Genomic DNA, 19380 nt, shown 5'->3' on the forward strand with positions numbered 1-19380 from the left:
ACATTCAAAGATTATGTTGTGATTCACACCCAAAAATGTCAAAAAAGTGTGAGGCCTCCAAAATAGAGTCAAAAAGCAGGTCAGACTGCCTACTAACCTGCCCTATAAGGCTCTCTCCCAGTCAGCCTGACTGCCTACTCCGACAGTAGGCTTCGATCTACACCAGGCCAGAGGGACTTTGGCTTCAAAATTGCCATACAGAGAAGAGGATTACAGGGATATGTGCCAAAACAAAATCTTTATAAAAGTAGATTTCTTAACACGAGAATTACCAGAGTTTACAAAAAAACTCGTAGATCCAGCCCACCTTAAATCCCATCGCACCTCTCCGTCAGCGTCTTTTGTCCTGTAAATGTACCGATAAAACAAGCAGCCTGCTATACCATCCCCCCACCGCTGCAGAACATGCACAAAGTTCTCCCAGCTCATGCCTCGATTATCTGGGAGGGAAGTGCTGGAGTTTTAGAGTGGAAATAATAGATCGTTATATGGAACACATGCATTTCATGCATGTATGTTCCATTTCTACAATAATCTGTGTAAACACATTGTTAAAACAGAAACATTTTTCATATTTTAGTACTAAATGACAAAATGTTGGCATAAACTATATAATGTGTGAACCTGAAGTCCAAAGATCAAATAAACACTGTCACAAAAGGTTCAAGAATAAGACCATAGCTTCTGTTGCATAGCAGTAAGATTTGCTGACTTGTATTCAAAAGTCCCTAGTTCGATTCCGACTGCCTCCTATATTTGCCAGTTTCAGTAGTGACCTGCTCTTATTGTTAATACTGTAGTATACAGTACACACATACATTTGGTTTGCGTCTGTAACAGATGGTGTACTTTTATAGTACTTCTAAAAGTTACCTTTATTTTTTCACTTTTATTCTCTCAGTCACGATCACGATACATTCTACAGCCCTAGGGATCTGACGCTGTTAGTTTTTATATGAAACTAGGAATAACTGTAAGTGTGAGTGGTGGAGGCAATGGAACTGGACATTCTCTGATCTGGAGGGATAAAAGCTGACTCGCAAACGTTGCTGAATCTGCCTTCTTCGTATTTCACCGTCACTTGATTTTTTTTAATTTAGTTTTATTGAGTGTTCCTGCTCACGCTGAATTAGTATGCACCTTATGGTCTATGATGTCTAAAAAAAAAAACAGAGATATAGGTATATATGATATTTAGAATAACTCATTTTATGACCTGTATAGTACATTTCAGAAAACATTGTGGCACAGATGCAACATTATTCATATTATTCATATTCATTTGCATAACATCTTGCGCATTTAATCAGTGACCGTGTGTTTTTTTTTTCCGGATCTTGCCAGTTTCCATGTTGCTGTATGGTGCTGTTTCTTTTGTACTCCAGGACATGCAGAGGAAAGAACAGTACAGAGAGGTCAGTTCACCACTATATGCAATCATCAAATTCAAATGTTAAGAGTTCACACACACGCAAGGACCATCCTTCCTACATTTACGACATGTGTACCTGTTGCAATTTACACACTTCTCCCTATGCTGTGGTTTCTATTACACACTTGAAAGAAAGAGACAATATATGTGACATTTTGAAGAAATCATTTTATGACCTGAATAGTACTAATCAGAAAACATCATCGCATTAATGCAATATTATTTGAAAACGAACAGCATCAGATCGGGTGTGAATTTATGCTGGCTACTTAGACTCAGATCAGGAGAGGCGGGGTGGGGTGGGCGAAACAGCGTGATCGTGATTGCGAGAATAAAACTGAAAAAAGATCAATTTTACAGGTACAATAAATTTATACCAAATGTCCCATATATTTGTCTTTCTTTTTTTCTCCGTGCTGCATTGACATCGTGCACCAGAAGGCGTGAGCTTATTCAGTGCGCACAGGAACACACAGGTGGCCAGTTGCTGTGTGCTATAACACAGTTGACCTGGCGGCGATCAATGCACATGTACTGTGCAAGGAATGCACGGAGGCCACTGTGAAAAGAAGAGTGTTCATGGCTCACCTTGCAGAGGAACTTCGTCGTTGCATCTTACTAGAAAAGATGATGGAAAAAGAAAAGGAGGATGCAACATCGACAACCTTCTGTTCCAAGACAGCCGCTTTCCCCAGGAAAGTAAACTGAGTCAATGCAAGGTGCCCTTTAAATGTAATAGGAACCAAAGCATAGAGAGAAGTGTGCGCATTGCAACAGGTACACATGTCATAAATGTAGGAAGGACGGTCCTTCCGTGTGTGTATGAAATGTTAACATTTGAATTTGATGATTGCATATAGTGCTGAACTGACCTCTTTGTACTATTCTTTGCTTTGCATGTCCAGGAGTACAAAAGACACAGCACCATACAGCAACATGTGGGGACTAGCAAAAAAACACGCAGTCACCGATTACAAGCACAAGATGTTATGCGAATATGAATAATATGAATAATGTTGCATCTGTGCCACAATGTTTTCCGAAATGTACTATACAAGTCATATAATGAACTAGCCAACCCGCGGCATACCATACGCCGCATAATCAGGCCGGTTTTTTAATAATTTTTAAGCACAGGGAGAAAATGAACATTTGAAAAATCGGTAATGTAATAAATCAGCAAGAAAAGCAACATTATAACAATACACGGAACGAACCAACACACAATCATCTGTGTGGCGCTCAGGTGCGGAGGGTGGAACGGGAGGAGAGGAGAAGAACGTCCACTCGCTCCCTCCGTCATGCTAGTCTGCTGATTTCTCGTCCAGTATGCACTGCCTGCTTATGTGCCCACCTCCAACTTGTCACTTGAGTCGTTGTCGTCTTTGTACAGTCCAGGTGCAGCTGTGACTCACGTAGACTTTTTATTGCTCTGTGCGGTTTTGGCTGCCTTTCTGTATATAATCCACCAAGATACCCGATCACAGTAGCAGCGAGGTGGGAGGGGGGTGTGTACAAAGTGCAGGAGCATCTAAGAAGACGCATGTTTGTTGCGGATGCGAATTGCTGTATGTAGTGTGTAAAACAGTTTGTTATGGTGCACGCGGTCGTGCGTTGTAACCGAAAACTCGTTTTTAAAGACTGCTCACTTCATTGTGTTTTAATCTCAGTTGTAAAGGAATGTTTTAAGGATCCCATGGGATACCCCTCGCAAACAGTTTTACACGCTGCATATGGCGATTCACTTCCGCGAGAAACATGCCTCTATTAACAGTCAACGTGGGTCGGAGCTACATGTGACCTCTACGACAGACGAATATAAATGACGGCGGTTTTTCTGTGTCGTCGCATCCGAGTTGGTGGGCGTGGCTCTGTGAGTTGTCGTCGTATCCAATGGTCTTGGAGTTGGTGGGCGTGGCTCCTTCCTGCGTGCGCCAGAGGTGTCTCACTTGTCTGCAGCTTAGTGAATCCACGCCCCTTCCGGCGTGCTTTCCATGGTTGTCTTGCCTTTCCATGGGTGTCTTGCCTTAGTGAATTATATATATAGATAATTCCAAATATCATATATACCTATGTCTCTGTTTTTTTTTTTTTTACATCATTGACCACAAGGTGCATACTAATTCAGCGTGAGCAGGAACACTCAATAAAACTGAATTAAATAAAAAATCAAGTGACGGTGAGATACGAAGAAAGCAGATTCAGCAGCGTTTGTGTGTTAGCTTTTATCCCTCCAGATAAGAGAATGTCCAGTTCCATTGCCTCCACCACTCACATCTACAGTTATTCCCAGTTTCAAATAAAAACTAATAGCGTCAGATGCCTAGGGCGGTAGTATGTATAGTGATCGTGACTGAGAGAATAAAAGTGAAAAAAAAGGTAACTTTTACAAGTCCTATAAACGTACATCTTCTGTTACAGATGCAAACCAAATGTATGTGTGTACTGTATACTATTAACAACTAGCAAAATACCCGCGCTTCGCAGCGGAGAAGTAGTGTGTTAAAGAAGTTATGAAAAAGAAAAGGAAACATTTAAAAAATAAGTAACATGATTGTCAATGTAATTGTTTTGTGACTGTTATGAGTGTTGCTGTCATCAAGGATTTGATTATCATTATTTCTTTCAATCAGGTTCGTATTTGGAGGATGTGTTGTGTTCAAGTTACATTCCGTGTTTGTCAACCGTTGTAAAGATAACAGGTTTCATTCATCGAAGTGTTCACTACCCAAATCGGTACTCGTGAATCTAAGATGTTTAACTGACATTCCCGGTATTAAGTTGTGGATTTGCCTGCGAATATTTAGCGGCAGCATGTTTATGAACTTAATTTAAACTTAAGCTTTACACCTTGCTTTCCTATTGATATGTTTACAAAGGCTTGTTCAGCTTCAGAGGGTTGTTCCTTTCTTACTCCATCAATAAACAGCTCGTCTTCCTCTTTATCTGAGACATCACACACTGCATGCACAGGTTTACCTTTCCCAGTCCTGCAAACTTTAGCAAAGTGGTTTCAATTTTCAGTGTTGTTTGCCAGCGTGTCTGCTCTGCTCGTTTAAGCATTTAAATCTATATAAGGCAGGCTGCCAAGTACGTGGGAGGTGTGGGGATGTGGGACACAATATAGGCAGGCAGCCAACTACGAGGGAGACCGGGGGACGTAGGACGCAGGATGCAACCCCCAACCCCGCCTCACACGGCGACCAAGCTGCAGGCTATGGACGTATGTATGTACGTAAGTAGGATTCAGTTGTGATCGTTACGCGTAGAATTTCAAAACGAAACCTGCTTAACTTTTGTAAGTAACCTGTAAGGAATGAGCCTGCCAAATTTCAGCCTTCTATCTACACGGGAAGCTGGAGAATTAGTGATGAGTGAGTCAGTCAGTGAGGCCTTTGCCTTTTATTAGTACAGATAAGAGCAGCTCACTACTGAAAACAGAAAACATAGGAGGCAGTCAGGATCGAACCGGGGACTCTTGATTACAAGTCAGCAAATCTTACCACTATGCCACGGAAGCTGTTCTTTTAACCTTGAACCTTTTGTGAAAGAGTTTATTTGATCTTTGGACTTTAGGCTTCACACATTATATAGTTTATGCCAACATTTTGTCATTTACTACTAAAATATGAAAAACGTTTCTGTTTTAACAATGTATTTACACAGATTATTGTAGAAACGCAACACACAGGCATGAAATGCATGTGTTCCAAATAACGATCTATTATTTCCACTCTAAAACTCCAGCACTTCACTCCCAGATAATCAAGAAATGAGCTGGAAGAACATTGTGCACGTTCTGCGGTGGTGGGTGGATGGAATAGCACATCAGCACATTTACAGAACAAACGTTTTTTCATAGGCTCTGGTAATTCTAGTGTTAACTACAAACAAACTACAACAACATGCTCCAAAGAGTTTAAAAGAGGCCAAAGGAATTAGTTGCCAACAAGACAATCCAAAAGGAAACAAATCTATCAATTGTAATCCAGCAGAGTAAATTATTAAACAAAAGCAAAAATATCAAAATAACCTGCAAAGAATAACTAAACACCACTGCTAACAAAACTCACCTCCAAAATGTATTCAATGAACCACAAAGGGCTGCATATACCATAAACCACCCACAAAACACAGGGAACATAAAGACATTTAAAGAACAGTACATAAATATTTTTAAACATAACAAAAACAATAATAAATTCAATAAATTGACTAAATAATACAAAAACACAATAATGTTAACAGAAATAATTATACTAAATAATTCTAACTGAAAAATAAATAAAAAGATAAAAAATTCAGACATGAGAATCAGTAGGCTTTGCGCCCCTAGGAACCAAGTTACTCAAACTGTTCTATAACATTTCAGTAATTATTTATTGCTCTGATGCTGATCTTTCTAAAACAGGTAATTACGATAGCAACTGACGTGAAGAATCCATAATTAATTACAGAATTACGGTATTTGAGGGTTCCTCTAGAGTGTCTCTTTCTCTTGCACGATTGGGCTCAAAAACTAATCAGCACATCGTGATCTCATAACAGTTTTAAGTTTGGTATTTTTCAGTCCAGCCGTTTTAGCTTTAGACTGTCCTCAAGAAACTGTGACACACAGACACACGCACACACACAGACAGACAAACACCCATCATTGAGATATCAATGTTTTCTGTATCGTGGTACCCTTCAAATGCTGAGATCTGTTAAAAACCAGAGATCAAAATTTTTGACGAATCTGAAGCTTCACTCCTCCCCCATAGACGATGAGTTATGGTAGGGAAGGGAGCAAAACAAAAAACAGAACATAAATATAAGCCAGGGAAATATCCCTGGCCAAAAAACAATATAACACAGAAGCTTTCAAAATTGTAGAACTGGTAAATGAACAATTAATTGATTTGACAAACATAATTGATTTGACAAACCTGTAAGGACCTGAAGACTGAGGAGCTGTTTGGTAGTGTTGGACAAATAGAAACAATGAAAGCAGAGTTGCCTGAAACATCTGTTTGTTAGCCCTGGTCAACAGGGAATCTGCAGAAAGAATGAAGGTATTAAAATCATGTCTAAACTGGCATACAAGATTTTCACAGAGAAAACAAAAACAGTCCTGAAACCTTATCCCAAAAAGGCAGTACAATACTTGTCTTTTATAAACTGTAAGGAAAGGATAAGGCCGCACAATAAAGCATAAATTTAAACAATATTACAGCATTGGAGGCACACCACAGTTATCACAGGACAAATATAATATAATTTTCCTCATTAGAAATTTGGAATGCAAGTGATATATAAAAAAAGATAAAAATTCAAAACATAAATTCACATGTAATAATCACAAATCTTATAATAAGAAAACCTGTCCTCTGTCATTTGACCAAATAAAGATGTTTTCCCAGACAATTATACACTTACACCACTAAGATTTCAAGAACTAAATAAGAATAAAATTAAAAGTGAAACAAATAACTTAATTTAAGTAGTGAGAGAAGAAATTTATAAATGTAATGAATTATTATTATTATTATTATTATTATTATTAACTATTCTCAAATTATAGTCAATTTTTTGTTCTATATTATACTGCAGTTCTAATAAAAGGCACCTTGATCTTTTTCACATTTTTGTTATGTGACACAATCTGCTACAAAATGGTATTCAAAAGTGTAAAAACAAAATTTAAAGATGAAAAATATATATAGTCTATAAGTATTTTTACCTATTGGAAACATGTCACATGTTGGTTGGACATAAAACTAAGAAACTGTACTCTGTACATGTGACAGTACCACTACTGTTACTAAACTATGACACATCTTTATCACTTCTGATGCAAACCGTCAGCTATGGAGGCAACATAATTGCTGTGCTAGAATAGTTCTGCTAAGCAGAGTGGATGTGAGTAGAGACTAGAAGATGGATGTGCAGGTGTTAGTCAGAAGCCAAAACAATGTTTGATAACCAGAAAATCAATTCTATCTGTTGTCAAGCCTAAACCAAACTCTGCCTTCATAGTCATAGATACATAGTAGTATTTCAGTAACCAGGAAACTTTAAACTTAAAAGCACTCACAAACTCCTTTAGGAACGTAGTAATCTTGGATAACCAGGAAGTCACCCTGATATGGTTGCAACATGATGTCATGCGCTATGTGCATTTGGCCCATTTTCCCACTAATGATGTGGTAACCGCATAAAACCAACGACAACACCCACAAAACAAAATATCTTTGGAAAAAGTTGCTAATTATTTTTAGCTATAGTAAAACAAAACCAAAGCACATACTGTAAATTACATAATAAATTTATCCAGTGCCCCAACCATAACATTCCCCTATAACTTCCAGAAAATTCTTTCCAAAAACAAAGAATAAAAATTAGAATATCACTCACTCACAGTAAGTTCTGTACCTATGCAAAATAAATGTGCTTTACCCAATTTCATACTAATGTCCTGCAACTTATTAGAGCAACTCCCAAAATAACTGGAATTATCCATACAGTACTTTCATGTAAATTTCACTTTAGTGGTACCCCAGGAAATCACTCAATGGAAGATATACTGTAACAAAGTAATGCAACTGATTGTACTTTACAGTAATATAGAATCAAGTACATTAACTTATTATGTACACAAATAATTGTAGAGCAAAATGAACACAGGAAAATGAATGAACAGCTTCAATAATAATTAATCTGAAGCTAAACATATTGTGTCAAATGCTGTAAATAAGCTACATACAGACTGAAAGATTGGTACATGGATGGCTTAATGCCTCTATTCACATCAACCTTTACAGATCAAGGTGTATATGTTTGTGTGTGTTAATTTCTGTCTCTTCATCATCTCGCATGAGGATGTAGAGCAAACATCCTGTCAGCTATCTTCACTTAAAAATTTCTTTTTAGTGTGTGTGTGTCAGCATATGCACATGCACGTCTTTGTATGTACCTCAGTGGGCATATTAAACAAGGCAGACTGCAAAAATCCCAGTTAAATTAAACAATTTCTATGGCAGTTATTATTAGACATGATATGTAAATCCTGGGCCATATTGGACCAAAAAGTATAGTTCTGGAGCCTGTAACAAGGTAAACATAATGCAACTTGTTTGAAAAAGTCAGTTCAATTTTTTTGGGAGTTATTCAAAATCTGAACTAACTTAAAATAGAAATTTTCAACCCCATCACTAAACCTCCATTTACAGTCAAGTAAAAAACCTACATCCAGTTTTATCAATATGTGAAGGTTACAAGAGAATTTGCATGGCACTAAAAGTCTCCATGCACACTAAAGTTCATTTTAATGCAAATTTGTAAAGTCATTCTGTAATATAACTTTAAGGTGTAAAAATTCATATGGACAATATTGTAAATATCATATACAGTACTTGTTTCTTATTTGTATTTGCTACCTTTTAGAACCTGCACCACATGAGCATTTTAAGTGTTTCTCTATAACATATCCAACACATCATAAGGTTCACATTTTCAAAAATAGCCCTCCATACTAATACAGGTATGTAATTGTAAGAAAGTTCCTGAAGCCAAAAAAAAAAAAAAAGATAACTGGGGAAAAAAAATTAAATAGTTAATCAATAGGAGTTAGTAATGGGCTATTGGTAACATATTTAATTTGACACGTGACAATATTGTGATATCAAGCAGGGCTAGCTGCGAAATGCTAGAAATACAAAGCATATCAGCTTGCTCTTGTGTTATTAAAGAGTATTGGAGGCACATCTGGATGACCACTGAATGTACTGCATACACATGTATCTATCTGAATATCTTCCTAAGAAAAAAGAATTGAATAGTCTTTATTTTCCTTATTTGTTATATTTATCTGCATAAATGCTTATGTGGAAATAAGTAAATGTAAATTAACCTTGTTTTCTAATGTCTTAGTTTTCCTTACTAAAACAATGAGGCAGTTTGCTATTGCTTTTTAAAACACCTTGATTCCATACACGTAAATACAACATTAAAACTGTATTTGTACACAACTTAAAAAGCTATGAATAACCTCTTTTCAGAAATAAAGATATCAATTGCATAATGCTGACGATCAGTAATCACTTTTACATAGTGTGAACCTAATGACAGTTTCAACACACTGATACAACAAAAATCTTTTGTTGTCCTCAATTAATCGACTGTTAAAAAATAAACAGCCATGCTTGCAAGGATGCCTCTTAACATAACAAGTGAATGTGATAGTATGTGTTTGGCAGATGGCTTTGGCCATGGTGACATGACAAGATGAAGATACAACTTACATACTGTATGTTGATTTTTTTTTTCTTCAGAATGAACATAGACAAGTGTAATGACTTGCTTATGGTACTACTGTAACATATATATAAAGTTAATTTTAAAATATTTAAAATACTGCTAGGAATGGCTCCAGTGATTAACATTATGACTGGACTAAGCAAGATTCACAATGGACAATTGTATAAAGTACATAAGCAGTGTGCTTAAAAAAGGGTCTCTGTTTCCCTGTAATATGCAGTTTTAAGCTAAATTTTCATCAGTGCAAAGCAATCAGCAGCAGGCAATGTGAGATGATATTGGGCAGTGTGGTGTAGTGGTTAATGGGTTAGAATTCAGACCCAGAGGTTGTGAGTACAAATCCTGCTACTGACAGATGTAACCTTGAGCAAGTTGCTTCACTTCTGCTTCAGGTAGAAAAATAAATAAATGTAACCAACTACATTTCTCAAATATCGTAAATCGTTGAATAACGGAATCAGCCAAATAGTAAGTATCATAAAGCTAAAACATCTCCCTGCCATCAAATAGAAATTAAAACACTGGAAGATTCTGGGTAGGGAGATCTAAAAGGAGCTACAGGACACATGAAACAACAGATTCCAATAATGTCCCTTCCCTTCAGCTTTTTCCATTTACTATTTTTAAAGCATTAAAGGTTTTTAAAGATTTGAAAGGCTAATTTCCCAGGGAACATTTCCTGTTCAAATACTTATTCATATTTGCATTATTTGCAAACAGGCTACTCTCTGTAAAATAATACTACCTTTATTGAAGGTACAGACCTACGGGTTTTCCTCCCCAGATCCGTGTCGATTAGATTAACTGGCAGTTTCTTAGTGGCGCTTGTGGGCGTGAGTGTGGGTGTGGGTGCGTCTGTGTGTCTCAACTGTGAGACCTGCGACTGACTGGTGTCTTGTCCAGGTCTATAGCCTGCCTTGCGCTCACTGGTACCAGAAGCGACGCCAGCCCTGTAAAGACTGAATTGGATTAACAGGTTTGATTGATAGATAGATAGATAGATAGATAGATAGATAGATAGATAGATAGATAGATAGATAGATAGATACTTCCACGTATTTCAGCTATTCATTTAATACAAGACCATTGTCTGTATTCAAACACGATTAAAATACTTCTATATTTTAAAAAGCAGTAATTATAACATGACACAGCGACAGAGTTGTGTTTTGGGACATTCCATTACTTAGCTCCTCAGGATTGCAGCTACTGTACATAGTCCTTCAAGCCAAGTATATTTCCGCATTGTATCAGTAAGTAATAACGCTGCACCTACTTAGTAATAATTGTATAGATATTAATATCACTTGCCGTCCCAAAGAAAGACCCAAATTCTCCCAGCATGCCGTTACTTCCAAAGTATGGACAATATATATATATTTTTTACGAAGCCTTCCTACCGTGCTGTGCATGCATGTTGTTGTGGCGCTGCATTGGATCCCTGCAGCCCGGCCTCGCTGCACTGCGGTGCTCTGCTCTGTTTTGGTAAATGACACGGTCCACGTGGCCACCTCGGGCGTGTCGGATTTCCCCGCGTGACGCCAGGCTCTTCTCCTAGGCGGAGCGCCACGTCGAGGGCTGCGTGCGTGGCTCTTAAGGCTAGGAAAACGAGAACGTCGTCTGTCAGTCCGGGCAATATACGTTGCATTCTGACACATGAGACTCGTGAAAATCATAATGCAGGAACAGACTTGTAATTAATTCATGGTTTCTGTTCTAACAGCACTGGAAATCTGCATGTTAATAATTATTTCGTTATTTGTTAAGCCTCTTGGTTTTAAACTAAAACTAGTAAGGCTCCGCTACTAACTAACTCACATAAGTAATGCATTATGGAATGTCTTGTGACATTACTATGTACGTGAACTTTGCACTTACTGTATTATCAAAAATACTACGTTAGAAAAACTGGCAACTCAAATTGACCCGTTTTGATTGTAATTGGTGTGTGCCAGAGATGATACCTTGCCTTCTACAGACAGCATTGGCAGTGTTTGCCCCTGGGCAGGAATACATGCCACTCGCACAAGGGATGTACTTTTGTTCAAGAAAGACTTCATCAACAGTATATTATTTTATTTTTTTAGGCCACATCATATGTAAATATGTTAGTAATCCATGAATACAATAATGAAATCCATCTTACATAAGCAACTCACATGCACGTTGCCCATCCTTAAAACAAACATTCTGTACTACATACAGCACATACACATTACTGTTTCAAATTCAAATTGAAAGAGCTCAGTACAGCTTGAATACTTTATATACAGCAGTGGTAGTGCTGCAACCTTGCACTAAAGAGTCCAGAGTTCACATACTAGGACCTCCCTGCATGGGATTTGCATATTTTCCCTGTGTCGCCATGGGTTTCCTCCATTGGCTCCAGTTTCCTTGCACAGTCCAAACACATGTACAAGGTGGATTGGCAATTCTAAATTGGTCCCATTGTGTGTTCGTGCATGAGTGTGTTGACCCTGAAATGGACTAGCGTCATGTCAAGAGATTGTTCCTGCCTTGCACCCTTAGCTTGCTGAGATAGGCTCCTGTCTGTCGCAACCCTGCTCAGGATTAAGCAGGATTAGGAAATGATGTAGTATGTTATTTTCTTCCTTTATCTATCAGATAGCTGCTTCTGTCAGCAAGCAGATCCTCAAGCAGGCAGTTAATTTACTGCAAAATTGCGGCCCGTGTGCTATGCCTGAATGTGCTGCCTATATAAACAGCAGTGCGAGCAGTCTGAGCAAACTTTAATCGCAGGTCACACACACCACCATGACCAAATGTTTGATAATCAAAAATATTTCTTTGATGGCAATGAATAAAAATGAAACTTTCCATCAAGCCATCTATTTTCTAAACCCACTTATCCAGTTCAGGAATGCAGGAAAGATCATTGAGTGCAAGGCAGGAAGAGTTTCTGGACAGGATGCCAGCCCATCATGGACAAACACATGCACACACACACATGTACACACACACACAAAGAGACAAATTAGCATCACTAACCCACCTAACCTGCTTGTTTTTCAATACAAGTAACCTAATCCAAGAATACCTGACACCATGCATACATTTTCTAACTTGTTTAAAAATAAGAACATGTTTATTTAATCACAAGTACAATAATCAGGCAAAAAAAAAACAAAGTTTTCTGTCTTTTCAATATTGTTACCAGAACTTGTGAACTTTTTCAGAATTTCATGATGTGAATATGTAGCAGTATGGATGTGGCTCTAAAAATGCAATTATTTTTTATGGGTTGCCTAGGCCCACAAAGCATAAATGTCAAACTCCACCAATGACAGGCTCCTTGTGCAGTGGTGGTTCTTGCCTTGCGCGCTATATTTACAAGAAAGGCACCAGCCCAGGGTTGCCTAATGCTACATTCAAAACCTCAAAATCAGTAAGCCAATTTCCCACCATTTTGAGATTTCCCCCATTCTGAAAATTTTAAAAACAAAATCTTTTTAAGTATTGTGTTCATAAGAATTATTTATGAACACTTTGAAATCACTTCAGTTTTTTTTTGTCCGGCATCTCTTGACTCACCAGTACAAGAAAATCCTATATATTATATACTATTTAATGTGTCTTGACTGCGGTGGGCTGGCACCCTGCCTGGGGTTTGTTTCCCATCTTGTGCTCTGTGTTGGCTAGGATTGGCTCCAGCAGACCCCCTTGACCCTATAGTTAGGATATAACGGATTGGATAATGGATGAATGGATGAATGCGTCTTGATGTCTATTTATGTATGTCATCCAGCTTTTTGGGGTTTTTGGCTATTTTTGGCTATAAGCCCAAAAACTCTTGTATTTAGACCATTTTGGACCATATCTTGTGCAAGAAATTATACCCTTACGATAAACCAAAAGCTGTCTTCAGCATAAATGATCACTTTGTAATTGAAGTTGTGCATGCCAGACAAACCAGCCTCAGAAGTTCACCCCCTTACTGAGATACGAGGGGTCAACATTTCTCCTTTTCACAAAACTTTGAACAAATGGGGATCGTTAATATAGGCATGTCAGGTGTCATCTTATGCTCTTTCGAGGTTGGTGATCACAAATATATTTTTGATATTTGATTCTTTACCAGTGGTCCTAGTATTCTAAGAGTCACTCCCAGAAGGTTAAAAATTACAAATTTCAAACTTATTCATGTGGGGTATCTCTTTAGACTTTTTTAAGGTCAGTGATTACAAATAAGATGTTATTTTTGATTTTTTATCCTTTACTAGATATCTAGCCCACTATGGACCTCTATTATTTAATTTGAAGTGCACATTTTAAGATTTGGGATGCTTAAACTAATTCAGACTTTTTGTTAAGTAATTTACACACTTTATAAACACTGTTTAAAAAAACTGAACACTGTCTTATTCTAAAGAAATGACCATTCCTGTACACCATTTGCAAAAGAATGCAACATTTTTATACTACATGAAAGATATTAACAAATAATAGGCACCTTTTTATCCAAAACAGATTAAAATATTTGACTTGATAAACAGTCATGGTAACGAAAAAACTCAATGTGTTTTTTAATGATGTTAAAGTTTAATGAACTTCCTGCATATACAGTAAATTACCCATAGGAAACACCACTTTAAACATGTAAAGGCAGTATTCTGTGCTATTATACTGTATGTGCAGTTTTATTTGAAGTAGTATTTTGTCCAAATATATAATCAAACTTTAATTTACAAGATAAAAATTTTAGAAAAGCAAAACTAATTATTTAAACAATAAATATGCTACCCATAAACTTTGGTTATGTTCTTAATTTACTGCTGTATTTTCTGCCTGTACCTGTAACGGTAGTGTGGTCATAACAGATAGTAATTGTTATACTGAAATATAAATAAAACATTTGATTCTAATTTTGTAAATCTAAGCCAACAACTTCATAGAACTCATAGATACAAATTAATTCCTGCCCTAGATTTGCTCTAGATTAATAAAGTTAGAAAAATGAACAGGATGAGTACAGGCCGTATCGGAACAAACATGTCACTTTCAGATAGCAAATCAATTCCAGACCACTTCAACCCCTAACTAATTAGACATGAGCCTTGAGATAAGTGTGTAGAGTAATGAAAGGTGGCTGTTCAGTATGCAGTGTGATGGTGCGGGTTGGTCCCATGCTACCAGGTCCCTCTGAGGAGCCTCTTGAACCTAGTACTGCTGATAAAATACCTGAGGGATGAGTAAGCAGATGAGGACACAACACAAAGCAAGGGGTAGGCAAAAAAGGGCTCCAGTGCTTTTATTAAAACAAGTCAAAAACAGTACGTGTTCCAAACAACAATGCAAAAGTTCAATATATACAGTAAACAATCCATGAAACAAAGTAATGGTGGAGGTTAAAATCAAACAAAAATAATATTTTTAAGAATCGAGGATAAAAACACAGGCAGAAAACTGTCTTGTAAAATCTGGTCCTTGGTGCATCCCTTTGATACTAACATCTCCTTTGCTCATCCTGCATGGGCACTTGCAGCAGAGGAGATACCCTGTCAACAGACACATCCAACCTTCCATGGGTCTGATTCCACAAAGGCCATGGCACTCACTATGGGGCTCTCAGTCACCCCCGCTGCTTTCCCGGACTTAAGTGGTAGTTCACATCTTTCAGCACTACATCACTCCAGCACTCTAAGCTGCTTAGCCAGAGCGATCAGTCCTTTAGCCCCTGAGCTTTGGCCACATGCTCCTCTGAAGGTGATCTCCTTTCCAGATGCCTGCCTGCCTGCCTCGCTTCTCTCCTCTCCTCTTCCATCCATCTTTTTTTTTTTGATCGTGTTGACTTATCCTTATATGCCACAACATCCCAATCATGCACTGCAGGAAGCCAATGAAGCAATTGAGACAGACCACACCCTCACATGCAGGTGTGTTTCACCCTAATTACTCCACCAGAGATCAAGCTGGCCAATTATTGTTATATATTAATATGACTACCTTTTCTTAAGCCGCAGACCCACTATACTGCATGCTGGCTATTGCAGGATGACGGTTTTTACCAAGCATTTGTGGTTAAAGAAAACATGGAAGGTATACCAGATTATTTCTATAGGAAGGTAATTCACATAAAAAAAAAAATAAAAAATCTCCACTACTTTTATGCAATCACCCCCAAGTTATATTTTTGTCCCCCCATATTTCCCCCTTGAAGCTCTTCTCCCTATTTTACCCCCATGGTGCTGATTTACCCCTAAAAATGATTGAATTCTCCCTGAACCAGCAACCACGTTCTGGTCCTATGAACTTGAACATGATACGGGGGATGGATGTTCACATCTGACAATCATGGTCACGGTCACTACAGAAGAATTATTTTGACAAAAATAAATAAATATGCAAATAAACAAATGTATTGTGAGATGTGACAGTAAATTAATAATAAAATAATACATGAAGCATAAGTAAATAAATGTTTCATAAAATGTATGTATTTTGTTGTTTTTTCTTTATGTATTTATTTAATAACCTCTTTGTTTATCGTTTATAGAACCAGTCACCTTTGTTAATTCTGCAAAGTGCGGAGAAAAGACTGATAAAAACATTTGTACAACAGGACAGAAGTTTGTATCAGAATAAAGCACAAATAGGATGTATTAAAATAACACATCTTTTCCAGAGGCACACTCGCAGAAAAAAAAGGAATTTTGTTTGCTCTGACTGTGCTGACCCAGTAAGATACACAGAATGTTCAGATTACCACATATGTACCAGTGGTGCTTGTTGTAAATTAATTTTCTTACTGTGTATTACTGACGGGTGGCACTGTGGTGCTGCTGCCTCACAGTAAGGAGACCTGGGTTCGCTTCCCAAGTCCTCCCTGCGTGGGTTTCCTCCAGGTCCTCCGGTTTTCACCTACAGTCCAAAGACATGCAGGTTACTGTAGGTGCATTGGCGATCCTAAATTGTCACTAGTGTATGCTTGGTGTGTGGGTGTGTGTGTGTGCCCTGCGGTGGGCTGGCGCCTTGCCCAGGAATTGCTCCTGCCTTGCGCACTGTACTGGCTGAGATTGGCTTCAGCAGACCCCGTGACCCTGTGTTAGGATATAGCGGGTTGGGTAATGACTGACTGACTGACTGTATTACTGACAGTCAAATGCAAATACTGAAAATATTTCTGAAATGTATCTAGTGCTGAATATTATGCATAAAATATTAAAAGCAAAATGCTTGTAATAGGAAAAAATCACACCAAATTATCAGCTCCCACATAGAAAAAATGTATTCCCAACTATTTTAATCAACATCTTTCCATCCTTTTTATGACTTTTTTTTTCTCTTTATGAGGTCATAAAGAGCCAGAGTTTACCTGAGCAGCAAGTGGGGCATGTCATAAGACAGCCTTGGACATGACATCAGTTCATCACAGGACACACATACACTCATGTCAGGGCTATAGTCTGAATTGCCAAAGTACTTTTCTTACACAGGAGGAAATCAAGCATGGTGAGAACATAAAAAATCCACATAGAAGACATTACAGCCAGGAAATTAACTGGATTTTTTAAATAAAATGCATTTTTACCTGTATACATTGACATATTGCCACAGTAAAATGTTTTAGTCAGGAACTATGCAACTTCACTCAGCCAGCTGCCAGCACGGCTCTGTTTTAAGTAGATTTTGCATGTTCTTTCAGTATTCAGGTGTACTTTTATATTGGTAACCCAATTTACCCCCATATTCCAAAAACATTAACTATAAACTGACTCGTTATGAGAGTGTGCTGTGTGGAAGGCTAGAATCCCAACCAAGTTCTTTTCCTGCACTAGACACAATGAACACATGTTCAGTTCCAACGCCTCACCAACCTACAATTGTATTAAACTGACTCAAGAATTAGATGGAATTAAAAAAAAAGAAAAACTGGTAAAACTGGAACTGAAAATTAAACTGGTGGAATTTGTTGTCCGCTCTTTATTCTGTGGTTCTTTTTGACCCATGGCAATAGAAATTAGACTGTTAGCTGTACTAGTGAGCACAAGCAACAGAGCTTTTTTAACCCGCTTCCAATCAAAATCCAGCAAATTTCTTTCTTTAATGCCATTTCTGCTTGCATTAAGCATTCAAGTGATTTTTTAATCACACTTAACTACCTTCAGAATAGAATACATTGTTTTTTGTAGCTCTCTATTTTAAGCATTGTCCTCAGTATGTAGTTCTACACACACTACATTCTCTCAGTTACACATCAGCAACTCATCCAGTGAAATTAACTGCATTCATTATGCTTCATTCTCCCTTATAATAGAACAATACCTGCATTAAAAGAAGGCATCTATCTATCTATCTATCTATCTATCTATCTATCTATCTATCTATCTATCTATCTATCTATCTGTCTGTCTGTCTGTCTGTCATTGCATTAACTTCCATCCATACATGTACATCCATGTTCTAATCCATTTATCCAGTTGATGGTCATGGTGGGTTGCTGTTCTAGGAGCAATGGATGCAAGGTGGGATTCAAACTTTTATGGGTTGTCTACAGTATGTGGCATACAACAAAATATGTTCATAGCTGAAGGTCACAGTCCAAAGAATGATTTAAATTAAGCTTTTATTGTTATTTGCTCAAAGGCCCAGGAGGAATTAAATTTGCAGCACTGCATGCATAATATTGGTATGTCCATGTGTGATGCCCATGGCAGGCAGAGTTTGCATGTCAGTGATTTTCAATTTATTTTTATTTCAAAGTTCAGGCATGATTTAGCAATCAGAAGTATTGTGATAAAGTTGTATTACTATAAATATCCTGAGGTCACTCTGATCCCCAAATTGATAGTCATCACCTGCTTTTGGCAGTCGCGAGTCTACTAAAAACACTAATCTCATAAAAATTGTTTAACGGTGGCTAGTTATTTTTATTTGCATTCATAAACACAATAAAAAATATAATTAGAGTGTTTACATCACATCCCCTTTAAGTACCTAATTATAAAGAGAAAAATGTAACAAACTATGCAATATATTCATGTATACAATAATGTTCTAAATCAATTTATTCATTTACTTAATCTAATGGTTTTAAACATAGAGTATATGTAAAAAAATACATATTCATTCACTTACATATAACTTCTCTAGTTTTTGTCATTTGTTAGTGTTTTTACTCCATAACCTTTATTTGGTGTCCCTTAATTTGTGCACTTGTTCTGCTGCATCCCTATAAATCATCCAGCAATCATGCTGACATCCCAATGTCCCTGGTTCTTTCCATGTCCTTGATATCCTGATGGAATCTTTCCCCCTGCTTTTCACTCACCACTCCAAGATTTTCAGAGAAAAATTCTAAAAGTGAACTTTGAGACTATTGTAACTGAATTGCTTCAACTTACAGTAACTAATATATTTTTCACAATTTCTTTACTGTAAAATGTGTTTCTTTATTGTTACTTAATAATGACTTTTATGAATGATACCCAAACCTCTTGATCCAGGACATTTATCACACCATCAAAATTTATATCAGAAGTCAATTTTCTGATTTCAGGTCTGGCAAAGTTGCTCATTTTCGTTTTAGCCTCAGACAAACCTGGGAACATTTGGTGCAAATACATTTAACAGGCTCCATCTTTTGATAGTGAGTTGACAAACCGATTCATTAAACTAAGCTTAATATGCAG

At 37.4% G+C, this 19380-nt stretch overlaps 1 protein-coding gene across 1 annotated transcript in view; it reads right to left on the reverse strand.

Moving 5' to 3' along the window:
• The window catches only part of cgref1 (cell growth regulator with EF-hand domain 1), a 28159-nt gene extending 16827 nt beyond the window's left edge, over positions 1-11332 (reverse strand). Inside the window, exons 1-2 of the mRNA XM_039748435.1 lie at positions 11131-11332; positions 6361-6469 (exon numbers count right to left, since the gene is read on the reverse strand). Of these exons, the coding sequence (XP_039604369.1) occupies positions 6361-6469; positions 11131-11164 (143 nt within the window). The 5' untranslated portion in view covers positions 11165-11332. The remainder of the gene's footprint in view (positions 1-6360; positions 6470-11130) is intronic.
• Positions 11333-19380: the final 8048 nt, after the last annotated feature.

The sequence above is a fragment of the Polypterus senegalus genome, chromosome 3 (genome assembly GCF_016835505.1).
Source record: "Polypterus senegalus isolate Bchr_013 chromosome 3, ASM1683550v1, whole genome shotgun sequence".
NCBI lineage: Eukaryota > Metazoa > Chordata > Cladistia > Polypteriformes > Polypteridae > Polypterus > Polypterus senegalus.